This window comes from Delphinus delphis, chromosome 2 (assembly GCF_949987515.2).
Source record: "Delphinus delphis chromosome 2, mDelDel1.2, whole genome shotgun sequence".
NCBI classification, from domain to species: Eukaryota; Metazoa; Chordata; class Mammalia; order Artiodactyla; family Delphinidae; genus Delphinus; species Delphinus delphis.
The window spans coordinates 92,293,975-92,310,557 of NC_082684.1; the positions used below are offsets into that span (position 1 = coordinate 92,293,975).

The 16,583-nt window shown below is 38.6% G+C and overlaps 1 protein-coding gene across 3 annotated transcripts in view; it reads right to left on the reverse strand.

Moving 5' to 3' along the window:
* Positions 1-16,583, reverse strand: part of SECISBP2L (SECIS binding protein 2 like) — a 63,906-nt gene that overhangs the window by 17,873 nt on the left and 29,450 nt on the right. For all 3 annotated transcript variants that reach the window (XR_009518396.1, XM_060005196.1, XM_060005195.1), the window contains exons 13-16: positions 15,971-16,103; positions 14,022-14,184; positions 11,797-12,017; positions 1,765-1,919 (exon numbers count right to left, since the gene is read on the reverse strand). Coding sequence is in view for 2 of the 3 variants with exons in the window: in XM_060005196.1 (XP_059861179.1) it covers positions 1,765-1,919; positions 11,797-12,017; positions 14,022-14,184; positions 15,971-16,103 (672 nt within the window). In the remaining variant the exon portion in view is untranslated. The remainder of the gene's footprint in view (positions 1-1,764; positions 1,920-11,796; positions 12,018-14,021; positions 14,185-15,970; positions 16,104-16,583) is intronic.

The following is a 16,583-nucleotide window of genomic DNA, read 5'->3' on the forward strand; positions in this document are numbered from 1 at the left end:
TGATGTGGCAGATATATACAATGGAATATTACTCAGCCATAAAAAGAAACGAAGTTGAGTTATTTGTAGTGAGGTGGATGGACCTAGAGTCTGTCATACAGAGTGAAATCAGAAAGAGAAATATAAATACAGTATGTGAACACATATATATGGAATCTAAAAAACAAAAAATGTTTATGAAGAACCTAGGGGCAGGACAGGAATAAAGATGCAGATGCAGGGGCTTCCCTGGTGGCGCAGCGGTTGAGAGTCCGCCTGCCGATGCAGGGGACACGGGTTCGTGCCCCGGTCCGGGAGGATCCCACATGCCGCGGAGCGGCTGGGCCCGTGAGCCATGGCCGCTGAGCCTGCGCGTCCGGAGCCTGTGCCCCGCAATGGGAGAGGCCACAACAGTGAGAGGCCCGTGTACCGCAAAAAAAAAAAAAAAAAAAAAAAAAAAAAAAAGATGCAGATGCAGAGAATAGACTTGAGGACATGGGGAGGGTGAAGGGTAAGCTGGAATGAAGTGAGAGAGTGGCATGTACTTATATATTCTACCAAATGTAAAACAGATAGCTAGTGGGAAGCAGCTGCATAGCACAGGGAGATCAGCTCAGTGCTTTGTGACCACCTAGAGGGGTGGGATAGGGAGGGTGGGAGGGAGACGCAAGAGGGAGGAGATAAAAACTGATTCCCTTTGTTATAAAAACAGAAACTAACATGCCACTGTATATTAATTATACTGCAATAAAGATGTCAAAAAAAAAAAAGACAAGGGTCCGACCCTTGAGGAATTCACACTTACATGAAGAAACACATTAACTATGACAAAGCAGTGTGATATCTATAACTGAGGAAAGCATGGGCTTCTAATGGCAGGACAAATATCAATTACATGATTGTAAAGAGTAGGTGGGTAGACAGATAATTTAATGGGTAGTGGGAGAGAAACTGAATGGATAGGTGAATGGGGGTATTCAATATGGTGACTGGATAGGAAAGATAGACACTTAAATATACACAAATAGTATGGCTGAGAAGAGGGAAAATGGTCCATCAGTTGTGTCACAAAATACTTTAGAATCAACTTCATAAAAAAGTTATTGTATGCACAGATTGTATACAATTTAAAGCAAGTACAACTGAAAATGTTTCAATGTAAAAGCCACAAGTCAAATGATGTTCTAAAAAGAACCCCACACATTCAAAAAACCCCACCAATCTTAAAATGTTATCAGTTAATAAGCATTACTCTAAATAAATAACATTTACTTTATCATTTATCAGCTCCTATGGGCAAAGTTTGTATTAGTCGACTATGAGAGGAAGACAAATATCATGGGTGTAGAATTATTCTCTCAATTGGTTTAGGAATTTCATTTTCAAAGGAAAATCCTCTCCAAATAAAGGATTCTTTTCTCTCTTGACTCCTAGCAGCACAAAATATACCCAACATACAGACTGAAGAAATTTGTTTTACTTTGTACAATACTGGATACCTTTACCCAGCAGTTACATATATTGTCAAGTAGTACATATCTGAACCCAGGAAAAAAAAAATCACTGTAGCAGAAATACGAGCTAAAATCTTTTCACAATGCTATAGGATTGACTTATGCAAATGTTTTCAACACGAAAAAAGGAAATGTAATACTCAAGAATTTTCCACTCATTCCAGGAGAGTCATCATATCACTTCTCCAAATGCTCAAACATAACAATGGCACATGTCCAAAGATGTACTATGGCGGGTGGGCAGTGAGGGACTGCATCTTCTAAGTCTTACCTCAGCACCAAAGTAGTTGAAGATTCCCACCACACTAACAGGAACCAGCTTGTTCACACAGCGTCCTAGAGCTTTTCTTCCAAGGGCAAACACAAAAGGAATTTCTTGTTCCCGTGCCATGGCTATAACATTATAGAGAGCCTCATCCAGGCCACCTGAGAAATCAACATGTATAGAAGTTTTTAGTTATTTCCTAAATGGAGCTATTTTAGCACCCGACAGCATAAAACACAGCAGCAAAGGAGTCCATGAATGCTTGTGGCACTTAGGTTGTTCACCACATTTTCCTATCTGAATTTGTACTTCCTATCTGAATTTGTACTATATTTGGATATTACGTACATATTTTCTTTCTCCCAGTTAAATACTATATTCCTTTAATACGAGTATTTTTGTTTCTCCACAGGGACTAGTATAGCAGGAGTCAAATTTCAATATAATAAACATTTTCCGTTTTTTTAAATTAATTAAAATTGTTAATAGTGGCTGATTCCTTTATCTAATCTCTCAGCTCAAGTAAGCAACCTATCACATGCAATAAGACCGATTATACATTACTGTTTTTACTGGTATTTTTCCCCTCTGCCTGCTACTGCTGCTTGATGCCTCTGTCTACTCCAATCACCTGAAATGGCTCCTCCATGAAAAACGACAAATAACGGTGCACGACATAGTACAAAAGCCTCTGTTACTGCTGGTTTCTCAGAGACAAATCTCCACCATAAACAGAGGCAGAGACATGTATCTTTTTTTTTTAATATTGTATTTAACTGATTTTAAGATGCAAAATTTTTTCCACATACTAACAACTCTGAACTAGGGTAGCATTTTACAATCAATGGAATCTTTGGATTGATAGAATTTTTCTTTCTTAGTGGAATATAAAATATTGCTGCATCATACAATCATCATGTTCTATCCTGAACACTAATTTTAGGATACAAAAATTACAAATTATATATTTTTTTCTGAAATAGGATAGGATAACTGTCTAGAGAGCCCATTTTCATTTCTGACATCAGTCACTGATGTCATATTGTTTCTACCATCATGTTGGCTTATATTAAATAAGAGACAGGAGAGTTTGACTTCCCAATTGGAAAAACTCAATGAACTATGGTTAAAAATGCATATATCATAACCATTATGTAAGAACTGATCTGGAATTTGGGATTTACAGGAGATATTTAGGTATTGTTATTAATTACTACATAGTTTGAGAAAGTCTTTCAACTTCTCTCTTTCATACAATGGACGTAATTATTTTTGTCTCTCTGGCAAGATCAGAATGCCCCAATAGTAAAAGAAAAAATATTTGAAAGTGTTTCTTTGAGGAGCATTAATTATGTTGTTTAATATATTTAAAATATACCCCTCTAATGACCAATTCAGTACCCAAGTGTTCAGGACAGGAAACTGATTTTGAAATTGTTTTAAATATAGTGGCAAATAAATAGTTATAAGGGGACAATGGAAAGCAGACCTTCAAAATTAGATTGTATTTCTTCCTAAAATAGAAACATTTTTTACTAAAATTTTGATTGATATCATAAAGTCACATAGCCCAAATGTTTTCAGGTTCATTCAAAATAATTATGATTTGGAAAGGTCAACCATACATCAATTAGAAGACAGAAATGTTTATCAAAATAATTTCTTTATTTTTAGAATAATTGATTTGTAAACTTTCTAGGATGATTAGAAAGTAGGGCCATTTATTGTTAAGAATGCCACAGACCATGATCACATAAATCCATATCCTCTTCATAAAAGAAAATATTTATCTCTCATTTATCTAGAGAAGCAGGGAAGGCATTCAGCTTATTCAAAAGTAGCATGATCATTAAGGAACACATTCAAAAAAAGTTGGTTAGCGGAGTCTATCCTTTTTATCGACAGTGGAAACTATTAACTGGACCTTTAAAAGACCACTCGTAATGACCTTGGCTTCAGAATCAAAGCACTGTACTATGTTTGTATGGGCCTACATAACCTAGGGTCTATAATGAGACATACGTTTTGGCCTACACTTGACTCCTGTCCACAGTCAAAGACCAAGAAGGAGAACTGTACCTTTTTCCTAATTTTTTTAGAGAAAAGAGCCATCAAAGGAGGGTAATACAAAAATTTTAAAGTAGAATAGGCCAGAAATGAGCCATCCAGCTACACGGTAGCACCTCCGGGAACCAGCTGCCAGGTCGCCAGTGCTGGGTTTTTCACTTGTTCCTTTGTGGGGCTAGTGCCCCTGCTCCAGGCCTGCCTGAAGAGCTGTGGGGGAGGGTGCACCAGAGGAGACCTTCAAGATGGCGGAGAAGTGAGATGTGGAGATCACCTTCCTCCCCATAGATACATCAGAAATACACCTACATGGGAAACAACTCCTACAGAACACCTACTGAACACGGGCAGAAGACCTCAGACCTCCCAAAAGGCAAGAAACTCCCCACGAACCTGGGTAGGGCAAAAGAAAAAAGAACAAAAAACAGAGACAAAAGAATAGGGACCGGACCTGCACCACTGGGAGGGAGCTGTGAAGGAGGAGAAATTTCCACACACTAGGAAGCCCCTTCACTGGCAGAGACGGGGGGTGGAGGGGGAGAACTTGTGGAGCCACGGAGGAGAGCGCAGCAACAGGGGTGCAGAGGGCAAAGTGGAGAGACTCCCACACAGAGGATTGCTGCCGACCAGCACTCACCAGCCCAAGAGGCTTGTCTGCTCACCCGCCGGGGCGGGCAGGGGCTGGGAGCTGAGACTCGGGCTTTGGAGGTCAGATCACAGGGAGAGGACTGGGGTTGGCTGTGTAAACACAGCTTGAAGGGGGCTAGTGTGCCACAGCTAGCTGGGAGTGTGTCCAGGAAAAAGTGTGGAACTGCCTAAGAGTCAACAGACCATTATTTCAGGGTGTGCAAGGAGAGGGGATTCAGAGCACCACCTAAAGGAGCTTCAGAAACGGGTGTGAGCCACGGCTATCAGCACAGACACCAGAGATGGGCATGAGATGCTAAGGCTGCTGCTGCAGCCACCAATAAGCCTGTGTGCAAGCACTGGTCACTATCCACACCTCCCCTCCCAGGAGCCTGGGCAGCCCACCACTGCCAGGGTCCCGTGATCCAGGGACAACTTCCCCAGGAGAACACACAGCGCGCCTCATGCTGTTGCAATGGCACGTCAGCCTCTGCCTTCACAGGCTCACCCTGCATTCCGTACCCCTCCGCACCCCGGGCCTCAGTGAGGCAGAGCCCCCTAATCAGCTGCTACTTTAACCCTGTACTGTCTGGGCAGGAAGAGACATCCTCAGGGGACCTACACTCAGAGGTGGGGCCAAATCCAAAGCTGAACCCCGGGAGCTGTGCGAACAAAGAAGAGAAAGGGAAATCTCTCCCAGCAGCCTCATGAGCAGTGGATTAAATCTCCACAATCAACTTGATGTACCCTGCATCTCTGGAATACATGAATAGACAATGAATCATCCCGAAATTTTGTTGGTAGACTTTGGGAGCAACAATATATATATTTTTTTCATTTTTCTCTTTTTGTGAGTGTGTACGTATATGCTTCTTCGTGTGATTTGGTCTGTATAGCTTTGCTTTTACCATGTGTCCTAGTGTTTTGTCTTTCTTTTCATTTTTTTTTTTTAAATATAGTTTGTAGTGCTTGTTATCACTGGTGGATGTGTATTTTCATTTGGTTGCTCTCTTCACCCGTTCTCTTTTTTTTAATTACTTTTTAATTTTTCTTATTTTTAGCACTTATTTTTTATTTTAATAAATTTACTTTCTTTTTTTCTTTCTTTTTTTCTCACTTTTCTTCTGAGTTGTGTGGCAGACAGGGTCTTGGTGCTCCAGCCAGGTGTCAGGCCTGTGCCTCTGAGGTGGGAGAGCCAAGTTCAGGACATTGCTCCACCACAGACCTCCTGGCTCCACGTAATATCACACACCAAAAGCTCTCCCAGAGGGCTTCCCTGGTGGCGCAGTGGTTGAGGGTCCACCTGCCGATGCAGGGGATGCGGGTTCGTGACCCGGTCCAGGAGGATCCCGCATGCCGCGGAGCACCTGGGCCCGTGAGCCATGGCCGCTGAGCCTGCGTGTCCGGAGCCTGTGCTCCACAACGGGAGAGGCCACAACAGTGAGAGGCCCACGTACCACCAAAAAAAAAAAAAAAAAAAAAAAGCAGCTCTCCCAGAGATCTCCATCTCAAGGCTAAGACCCAGCTCCACTCAACAACCAGCAAGCTACGGTGCTGGACACCCTATGCCCAACAACTAGCAAGAAAGAAACACAACCCCACCCATTAACAAAGAGGCTGCCTAAAATCATAATAAGGTCACAGACACCCCAAAACACACCATCAGACAGGGTACTGCCCACCGAAAGACAAGATCTAGCCTCATCCACTAGAACACAGGCACTAGTCCCCTCCACCAGGAAGCCTACACTACCCACTGAACCAACCTTAGCCACTGGGGGCAGACACCAAAAACAACGGGAACTACGAACCTGCAGCCTGCGAAAAGGAGACCCCAAACACAGTAAGTTAAGCAAAATGGGAAGACAGAAAAACACACAGGAGATGAAGGAGCAAAGTAAAAACCCACCAGACCAAACAAATGAAGAGGAAATAGGCAGTCTACCTGAAAAAGAATTCAGAGTAATGATAGTAAAGATAATCCAAAATCTTGGAAACAGAATGGAGAAAATACAGGAAACGCTTAACAAGGACCTAGAAGAACTAAAGAGCAAACAAACAATCACGAACAACACAATAAATGAAATTAAAAATTCTCCAGAAGGAATCAATAGCAGAATAACTAAGGCAGAAGAATGGGTAAGTGACCTGGAGAATAAAAGAGTGGAAATAACGACCACAGAGCACAATAAAGAATGAAACGAATTGACAACAGTCTCAGAGGCCACTGGGACAACATTAAACACACCAACATTCAAATTATAGGGGTCTCAGAAAAAGAAGAGAAAAAGAAAGGGACTGAGAAAATATTTGAAGAGATCATACATGAAAACTTCCCAAATATAGGAAAGGAAATAGTTAATCAAGTCCAGGAAGCGCCAAGAGTCCTATACAGGATAAATCTAAAGAGAAACACACCAAGAAACATATCAAACTATCAAAAATTAAATACAAAGAAAAAATATTGAAAGCAGCAAAGGAAAAGCAACAAATAACATACAAGGGAATCCCCATAACGTTAACAGCTAATCCTTCAGCAGAAACTCTGCAAGCCAGAGGGAGTGGCAGGACATATTTAAGGTGATGAAAGGAAAAAACCTACAACCAAGATTACTCTACCCAGCAAGGATCTCATTCAGATTTGACAGAAAAATTAAAACCTTTACAGACAAGCACAAGCTAAGAGAATTCACCAAATTCTTTGCTTTGGTAAAGCACCACCAAACCAGCTTTATAAGAAAGTGCTAAAGGAACTTCTCTAGGCAGGAAACGCAAGAGAAGGAAAACACTTACAATAACAAACCCAAAAAATTAAGAAAATGGTAACAGGAACATACATATCAATAACTACCTTAAATGTAAATGGATTAAATGCTCCAACCATTTACTTAAATGTAAATGGATTAAATGCTCCAGTCAAATGCTCCAACCAAAAGACAAAGAATGGCTGAATGGAAAAAAAACCAAGACCCGTATACATGCTGTCTACAATAGACCCACTTCAGACCTAGGGACACATACAGACCGAAAGTGAGGGGATGGAAAAAAGATATTCCATGCAAATGGAAATCAGAAGAACGCTGGAGTAGCGATTCTCATATCAGACAAAATAGACTTTAAAATAAAGACTATTACAAGAGACAAAGAAGGACACCCCATAACGTTCAAGGGATCAATCCAAGAAGAAGCTATAACAATTGTAAATATTTATGCACCCAACATAGGGGCACCTCAATACATAAGGCAAATGCTAACAGCCATAAAAGGGGAAATCTACAGTAACACAATCACAGTAGGGGACTTTAACACCCCAATTTCACCAATGGACAGATCATCCAAAATGAAAATAAATAAGGAAACACAAGCTTTAAAGGATACATTAAACAAGACAGACTTAATTGATATCTATAGGACATTCCCTCCAAAAACAAGAGAATAAACTTTCTTCTCAAGTGCTCATGGAACATGCTCCAGGATAGATCATATCTTGGGCCACAAATGAAGGCTTGACAAATTTAAGAAAACTGAAATCGTATCAGGTATCTTTTCCGACCACAACGCTATGAGACTAGATATCAATTACAGGAAAAAATCTGTAAAAAAAATACAAACACATGGAGGTTAAATAATACACTACTTAATAACCAAGAGATCACTGAAGAAATCAAAGAGGAAATCAAAAAACACCTAGAAACAAATGACAATGAAAACATGACGACCCAAAACCTATGGGATGCAGCAAAAGCAGTTCTAAGAGGGAAGTTTATAGCAATACAATCGTACCTCAAGAAACAAGAAACATCTCAAATAAACAACCTAACCTTACACCTAAAACAATTAGAGAAAGAAGAACAAAACACTCCCAAAGTTAGCAGAAGGAAAGAAATCATAAAGATCAGATCAGAAATAAATGAAAAAGAAATGAAGGAAACAACAGCAAAGATCAATAAAACTAAAAGCTGATCTTCGAGAAGATAAACCAAATTGATAAACCATTAGCCAGATTCATCAAAAAAAAAAAAGGGAGAAGACTCAGATCAATAGAATTAGAAATGAAAAAGGAGAAGTAACAACTTACACTGCAGAAATACAAAGGATCTTGAGAGATTACTACAAGCAACTCTATGCCAATAAAATGGACAACCTGGAAGAAATGGACAAATTCTTAGAAAAACACAACCTTCTGAGACTGCACCAGGAAGAAATAGAAAATATGAACAGACCAATCACAAGCACTGAAATTGAAATTGTGATTCAAAATCTTCCAACAAACAAAAGCCCAGGACCAGAGGGCTTCACAGGTGAATTCTATCAAACATTTAGAGAAGAGCTAACACCTATGCTTCTCCAAGTCTTCCAAAATATAGCAGAGGGAGGAACACTCCCAAACTCATTCTACAAGGCCACCATCAACCTGATACCAAAACCAGACAAAGATGTCACAAAGAAAGAAAATTACAGGCCAATACCACCCATAAAAATAGATGAAAAAATCCTCAACAAAATACTAGCAAACAGAATCCAACAGCACATTAAAAGGATCATACATCACAATCATGTGGGGTTTATCCCAGGAATGCAAGGATTCTTCAGTATATGCAAATCAATTAATGTGATACACCATATTAACAAATTGAAGGAGAAAAACCATATGATCATCTCAATAGATGCAGAAAAAGCTTCTGACAAAATTCAACAACCATTTATGATAAAAACCCTCCAGAAAGTAGGCATAGAGGAAACTTACCTCAACATATATGACAAACCCAAGGCCAACATCACTCTCAATGGTGAAAAACTGAAACCATTTCCTCAAAGTCCAGGAACAAGACAAGGTTGCCCACTATCACCATTATTATTCAACAGAGTTTTGGAAGTTTTAGCCACAACAATCAGAGAAGAAAAAGAAATAAAAGGTATCCAAATTGGAAAAGAAGTAAAACTGTCACTGTCTGCAGATGACATGATACTATACATAGAGAATCCTAAAGATACTACCAGAAAACAACTAGAGCTAATCAATGAATTTGGTAAAGTAGCAGGATACAAAATTAATGCAGAGAAATCTCTTGCATTCCCATACACTAATGATGAAAAATCTGAGAGAGAAATTAAGGAAACACTCCCATTTACCACTGCAACAAAAAGAATAAAACACCTAGGAATAAACCTACCTAAGGAGACAAAAGACCTGTATGCAGAAAACTATAAAACACTGATGAAAGAAATTAAAGATGACACAAACAGATGGAGAGATATGCCACATTCTCGGATTGGAAGAATCAACACTGTCAAAATGACTATACGACCGAAAGCAATCTACGGATTCAGGGCAATCCCTATCAAACTACCACTGGCATTTTTCACAGAGCTAGAAGAAAAAATTTCACAATTTGTATGGAAACACAAAAGACCTCAAATAGCCAAAGCAATCTTGAGATAGAAAAACGGAGCTGGAGGAATCAGGCTCCCTGACTTCAGACTACACTACAAAGCTACAGTAATCAAGACAGTATTGTACTGGCACAAAAACAGAAAGATAGATCAATGGAACAGAACAGAAAGCCCAGCGATAAACCCATGCACATATGGTCACTTTATCTTTGATAAAGGAGGCAAGAATATACAATGGAGAAACGACAGCCTCTTCAATAAGTGGTGCTGGGAAAACTGGACAGCTAGCTACACGTAAAAGAAAGAAATTAGAACATTCCCTAACACCATACACAAAAATAAACTCCAAATGGATTAAAGACCTAAATGTAAGGCCAGACACTATAAAACTCTTAGAGGAAAACATAGGCAGAACACTCTATGATATACATCACAGTAAGATCCTTTTTGACCCACCATCTAGAGTAATGGAAGTAAAAACAAAAATAAACAAATGGGACCTAATGAAACTTCAAAGCTTTTGCACAGCAAAGGAAACCATAAACAAGATGAAAAGACAACCCTCAGAATGGGAGAAAATATTTACAAACTAAGCAACTGACAAAGGATTAATCTCCAAAATTACAAGCAGCTCATGCAGCTCAATATCAAAAAAACAAACAACTCAATACAAAAATGGGCAGAAGACCTAAATAGACATTTCTCCAAAGATATACAGGTTGCCAACAAACACATGAAAGGATGCTCAACATCACTAATCATTAGAGAAATGCAAATCAAAACTACAATGAGGTATCACGTCATACCAGTCAGAATGGCCATCATCAAAAAATCTACAAACAATAAACGCTGGAGAGGGTGTGGAGAAAAGGGAACCCTCTTGCACTGTTGGTGGGAATGTAAATTGATACAGCCATTATGCAGAACAGTATGGAGGCCTTAAAAAACTAAAAATAGAACTACCATACAACCCTGCTTTCCCACTTCTGGGCATATACCCTGAGAAAACCATAATTCAAAAAGAGTCATGTACCACCATGTTCACTGCAGCTCTATTTACAATAGTCAGCATGGAAGCAACCTAAGTGTCCGTCGACAGATGAATGGACAATGAAGATGTGGCTCATATATACAACGGAATATTACTCAGCCATAAAAAGAAACGAAATTGAGTTATTTGTAGTGAGGTGGATGGCCCTAGAGTCTGTCATACAGAGTGAAGTAAGTCAGAAAGACAAAAACAAATACTGTATGCTACCACATATATGTATGGAATCCAAAAAAAAAAAACAAAAAAACAAAAAATTTTTATGAAGAACAGGGGCAGGAGAGGAATAAAGACGCAGACGTAGAGAATGGACTTGAGGACATGGGGATGGGGAAGGGTAAGCTGGGACGAAGTGGGAGAGTGGCATGGACTTATATATACTACCAAATGTAAAACAGATAGCTAGTGGGAAGCAGCCGCACAGCACAGGGAGATCAGCTCAGTGCTTTGTGACCACCTAGAGGGGTGGGAGGGAGGAGATATGGGGATATATATATATGTATAGCTGATTCACTCTGTTATAAAGCAGAAACTAACACATCATTGTAAAGCAATTATACTCCAATAAAGATGTTAAAAAAAATAAAGTAGAATATATTTGCAGAGGTAAAGAAATGCCTACTTAGTAGTTCCCACTCTGATCACAAGACAGCGGACACTTGGTTGGCCCCAACTAAATCCTTCACTAATGTTCATAAATGGGGATCTTCTTTACAATCTGATCTCAATTTTATTACTCTACCTCCAGTGCTGAAACATTTCATTTTCTTTCTTCATGTTCAGTATTATGTTTTATACCTAAACTCTGCTAAAGAAGACATATGGCTTCCACTTTAAAATTCACTGCATATTCTACAATTATACTACATAAATATCAAAACACTTCGAAAGTAAAATGTTCATACCTTTGGACTGGATTTTTTCACAATTTGGAGAAATTATAACACATTTGATCTTGTTTAACTTCATATGTTTCGTAACCTCTCTTAGACCCATGACCAGCCGTCTCCTCGCTTTTGCTCTTACAGGATCCTTTTGGTAGATGCGTTCCTGGAAGCTGACAAGCTCTTGAAGAAGAAGAGTCACACATTCATCAATCTCTTTACAAAGAACCTGATTACAGTACCTGTAAAGGAACCCAAAAGTAGGTAATTATAAAATTATTTTAGGAAAAAAATACATCCAGTAAAGTTTTTCATTAAAAAATCAAGTCTTGAAAAATCTCCTAAATCCTTCAGTCAATTAGAGAAACAGAAGAGTTTTCCTGAATTACAACAGATCAGCTTTTATGCAAAGGATAGATTAACCTCGGGGAAGTACTAATCAAACACCCAATTATTAAATTCCTAAAGATATAAATCAAATGTTAACTTGCTATTAGATAAACAGGTATAATGTTTTTGGTAAGGAGATAATGTATAAAGTTATTTCATTCCAATGAATACTAAAGATGCTTCTAATAAGAAACAAATTAATTTCATAAATGCTAATTGAATGCCCTAATACCAACCATTCATCCTCCACACTTGGATAAATCAGTCTCCAGCACTGGCTTCCTCAACCATAAAAATAAGGAGTTACGGATGACAGCCTCAATCGTCCCTCTACCTCTGAAAATCTATGGTTACAGCGGATGAATTCAGTAGTTAAACTGAAGCCAAAACGAAAGAGGTCTTGAGGTAAAAGTCATATGGCTTTATATCAGGCAAAGTAACTGAATGAGGCTCTTTGTGAGATCATATATGGCTACAATGCAAAAACCAGAAAGCAAGTAGTGTGAGGCCACTATAGTACTTAATTTCAAGGGTAAGGAAGTCATTCATTCTAGTTTAAGTAAACTTACCTATTCCACTTTGCTAGTTTTCATCCATAATCTATCTCTACCATAAGCAGGTACTTAACAAGGAAAATTGGTAAAATTTCTAATCTAGGAATGCCGGGCCAGCAAATTACCAGTTCTAAATTACTGATACATTATATGGTGGGAAAATCTAGGTCTGCCTTTCTTTAGTGAAAAAAAATGTTCTGCTTTGGAAATTTTGTTAATGTTTATGTGAAAAGTGTTTAAATAAATGCAAGTATGACATTACTTCAGAACAGAAGATATAACTGGACAGGCTGAGGAAAGCTTATCATAAAGTATACAAAATTAAAGAATGCAATTGAAGAATAAAACATCAAAAACGCAATTTTCTTCACTCTGCTTTTCTTCCAAGCTGTTTATTTCACACATATGTAAGATTTTATTCTCCAAGTATTTCCTTTGTCACACATCTGTGATATTTAATTAACTTCCCAAACCTAGGCAATAAGTATTTGCTCAAAAACAATAAAGGAACAGAACAAACCAATGTGGTTTGGATTCACACACATTTTACCTTCACCCTGGGATTCTTTCATAGGTAAACTTAATTTCAAAGATGGGCATTTTCAAACTTAGAAATATATGCTTAAAAACAAATAGGTTTAGGGCTTCCCTGGTGGCGCAGTGGTTGAGAGTCCGCCTGCCGATGCAGGGGACATGGGTTCATGTCCCAGTCCGGGAAGATCCCACATGCCACGGAGCAGCTGGGCCCGTGAGCCATGGCCACTGAGCCTGCGTGTCCGGAGCCTGTGCTCCGCAACGGGAGAGGCCACAACAGTGAGAGGCCCGCGTACCGCAAAAAAGAAAAAAAAAAAAAAAGAACAACAAAAACAAATAGGTTTATGTAACAGGTTCACTACATGTAGGAGGATCTTAGAAACTTGTTATTAATTGGTTAGAGAGGTTTTTTTTGAAGGGCCAATAATATAAACAAAAAAGCAAAAGCATTTGGAGAGGAAAAATGTCACAGTATGACATTTTATATAATACATAAGCTGTAAGAGGTAAAATTTCATGGGTATAAACACTAGCTGATATAAAAAGAATGTATTTACTGTCAAATCACTTTTACGTGAACACTGACAGCTGACGGAAGGCAAATACTTTCCATATAATAAAACCCGTTGTTAAACAGAATCTGAAAGAACTTAAAGATCTTTGGTATTCTATCTGTTCAACCCACCAAGAAAGAATGACAGTATTATATTCAGAACTACAGTCAAGATACCTAAGCTATTCAACCTCAATAATGAGACTAAAACTTACTCTCTAAATCTTTTGCTGTGGATTTTGGTTATTGTCGAAGATGCCATTGGACTGCCTATCCCAGAACTAGCCGGAGAGCCTTGTGACACAGGTGTCATACAGTACGGAGAGTTCTGACTTGCTGGAGAGAGGGATGCATCACTGGGCATGCTCAGTCCAGCATCTGTGGAGACGTGGGGTGAGGGGAAAGAATTCAGAAATTCTGAATGCTGAAAAGCTCTATACTCTTCAACATAATTTAGAATGGCAGTTACCTTTTGTTATCACTTCCAAATTCTCCAGAAGCTACCAAGTTGGGCATTGTTCGTATCACAAACATTTCTCATATACTACAAAAATCAAATTTTCCTATTATGTCTTAAAATATACTCTGAAAAACATCAAGCATATCCTACAAGTCTCCACAGAAGAGATGCAAGAAGGCCAAGTTATCTAAAACATGTATTCCCAGGGGATCTAAATTGAAGAACAAAAGACGTATGTATCCGCTCCTGCACTCTTTCCAGATCATATTACCCATCTCCTTCATCTTTAGTTTTCCATCTATTTCTTAGAAATAATTTTTTTTAACTGTCTAAAAATTCCCATTGCTGCTGGCAATGATGAATTCTACCTCACTCATTCTCCCCACACCACTCCCAGTTCTCCAGGCACCACCCCAGTTTCTCTTTCATTTGGTCTTTGCTCCTGTGCTCAGGCAGCCACGTTTGCAGATGCCACCTCTTGACTCAACTGCCACCTTTAGTTACTGCTTCTTTTCTAAACAGCTCTAAAACTCAGGAAATGAGTTAGTATTTGTCCAGTCCATTAATCTGCAAAGTTACACATATATCTTATCTCTCTACTGGATTGTAAACTTTTTGTAACAGGGCCAGTCCACTATATATCTTTATGACATTTCCTGACCTTCCCATCCCTACCCCACTTACTGAAGTACATATGATGGATGTTCAACACACACTTGTTGAAGGAATGCATAAACAGATACACCTGAATACAAAGGCAATGATACTTAATTGAGAGTAAAGGAGAACCCTAACCGAACAATTCTTAGAAGTAGTAAACTTATTTTCTAAACACAAGGGAACACTGCTACTAAATCTATATGTAAATCAGATTTAAATGTTTTGCCAAAAGTTGAAGAATAAATACCAGGAGAAATAGGGACCTAGTCAGGTTTCTCTTAAAATCTTTCTTCCACAGTAGTATAAATTTTAGAAGGCATCTGCAGTTTTGCTGAGGTCCCATCTGAAATCATGTGCTGGCTACCCATTGTATGGGACTGAATCTTACTGACCAACTGGACTCTACACTACAACAAGCTTTGCAATTCTCTACTCATTGTGGCGTATGTATTAATTTCACAAAAGCAAGGAAGAAAATCAACAAAAGCAATTCAATAAAATATACAGGTGACCCTTGTACAATATGGGGATTTAAACCTCATATAATTTATAGTCCGCCCTCTGTATCATAGTTCCTCTATCATCTGTGGATTCAACCAATCATGGCTGAGTAGTACTGCAGTATTTACTATTGAAAAGCATCTGTGTACAAGTGTACCTGTGCAGTTCAAACCTGCGTTGTTCAAGGGTCAACTGTAGTCCTGCAAAGAAAGTCAATTGTGTTCTAGATATAAAAGAAGGCAAGATGAAAGAAACTGTGACAGTTACAGAGGATGCATTAGTAAGATCATAGTTATGAGGGTTTACAACAAATTCAGGATTTAAGCTTCAAAAATGCCATAGACCTACTATGTAACACCTGCCTCCCTGCCCTTTAAGTATCTCCCTATAGAAGCATCTTCAAACGAAACCACTCTCAAAGATTAAAAAATTTAGATAAAATATGGAGCATATTTAGGAGAATAACTAGTGATATGTTGTTACCTACTAATTAAAATACTTCAGACCATTTTATAAGAAGAAGGGGGAAAGAGGTGATCTTACCTTCTTGGGAAACAATCTCCTGCGGCAAATCATCAATAAAATCTAAGTGCATTTCTATTGGTTCCTCAGATCCCAAAAGATTGTGGTCCACAGTTAAACGGCCCTTCTTTTCCTCTCTTTCTTTCAAAATAACCTAAAAGTCATTACCAGTCTTTAATTACTAATTACTCTTTAAGTATGTACTGAATGATTAAAATGGTCACTATTACACAGGAATAGTAGTGTTCACTTAAAAAATGGATGTAAGGATTTTGGTTGGCTATGTAGAAACTGACTGGCAAAAAGGTAAATGTAATTTTAGGCACTGCAGTTGAAGGAAGTACTATACCCAAAATAAAGGAAGGCAATATAATACTACAGCTATCAAACTACATTTGCTTCATTCTTTAAATCCTAGTAGACAAACTAGGGTTTCCCCCAAAATGGATACAATAAAACCTTTGGAAACCAGGTCACATAGTTACGTTAGATTTATTTGGTCATAGATCATCTCATTCACTCCTCCTAATAACAGTACTGAGTTAAACAGAGCAGATATTATACCCAACTTATAGATAAAGAAGATGAGGATAAGAAAGGTTTGCTAAAACTACACAATAAGTACTAAAGTTAG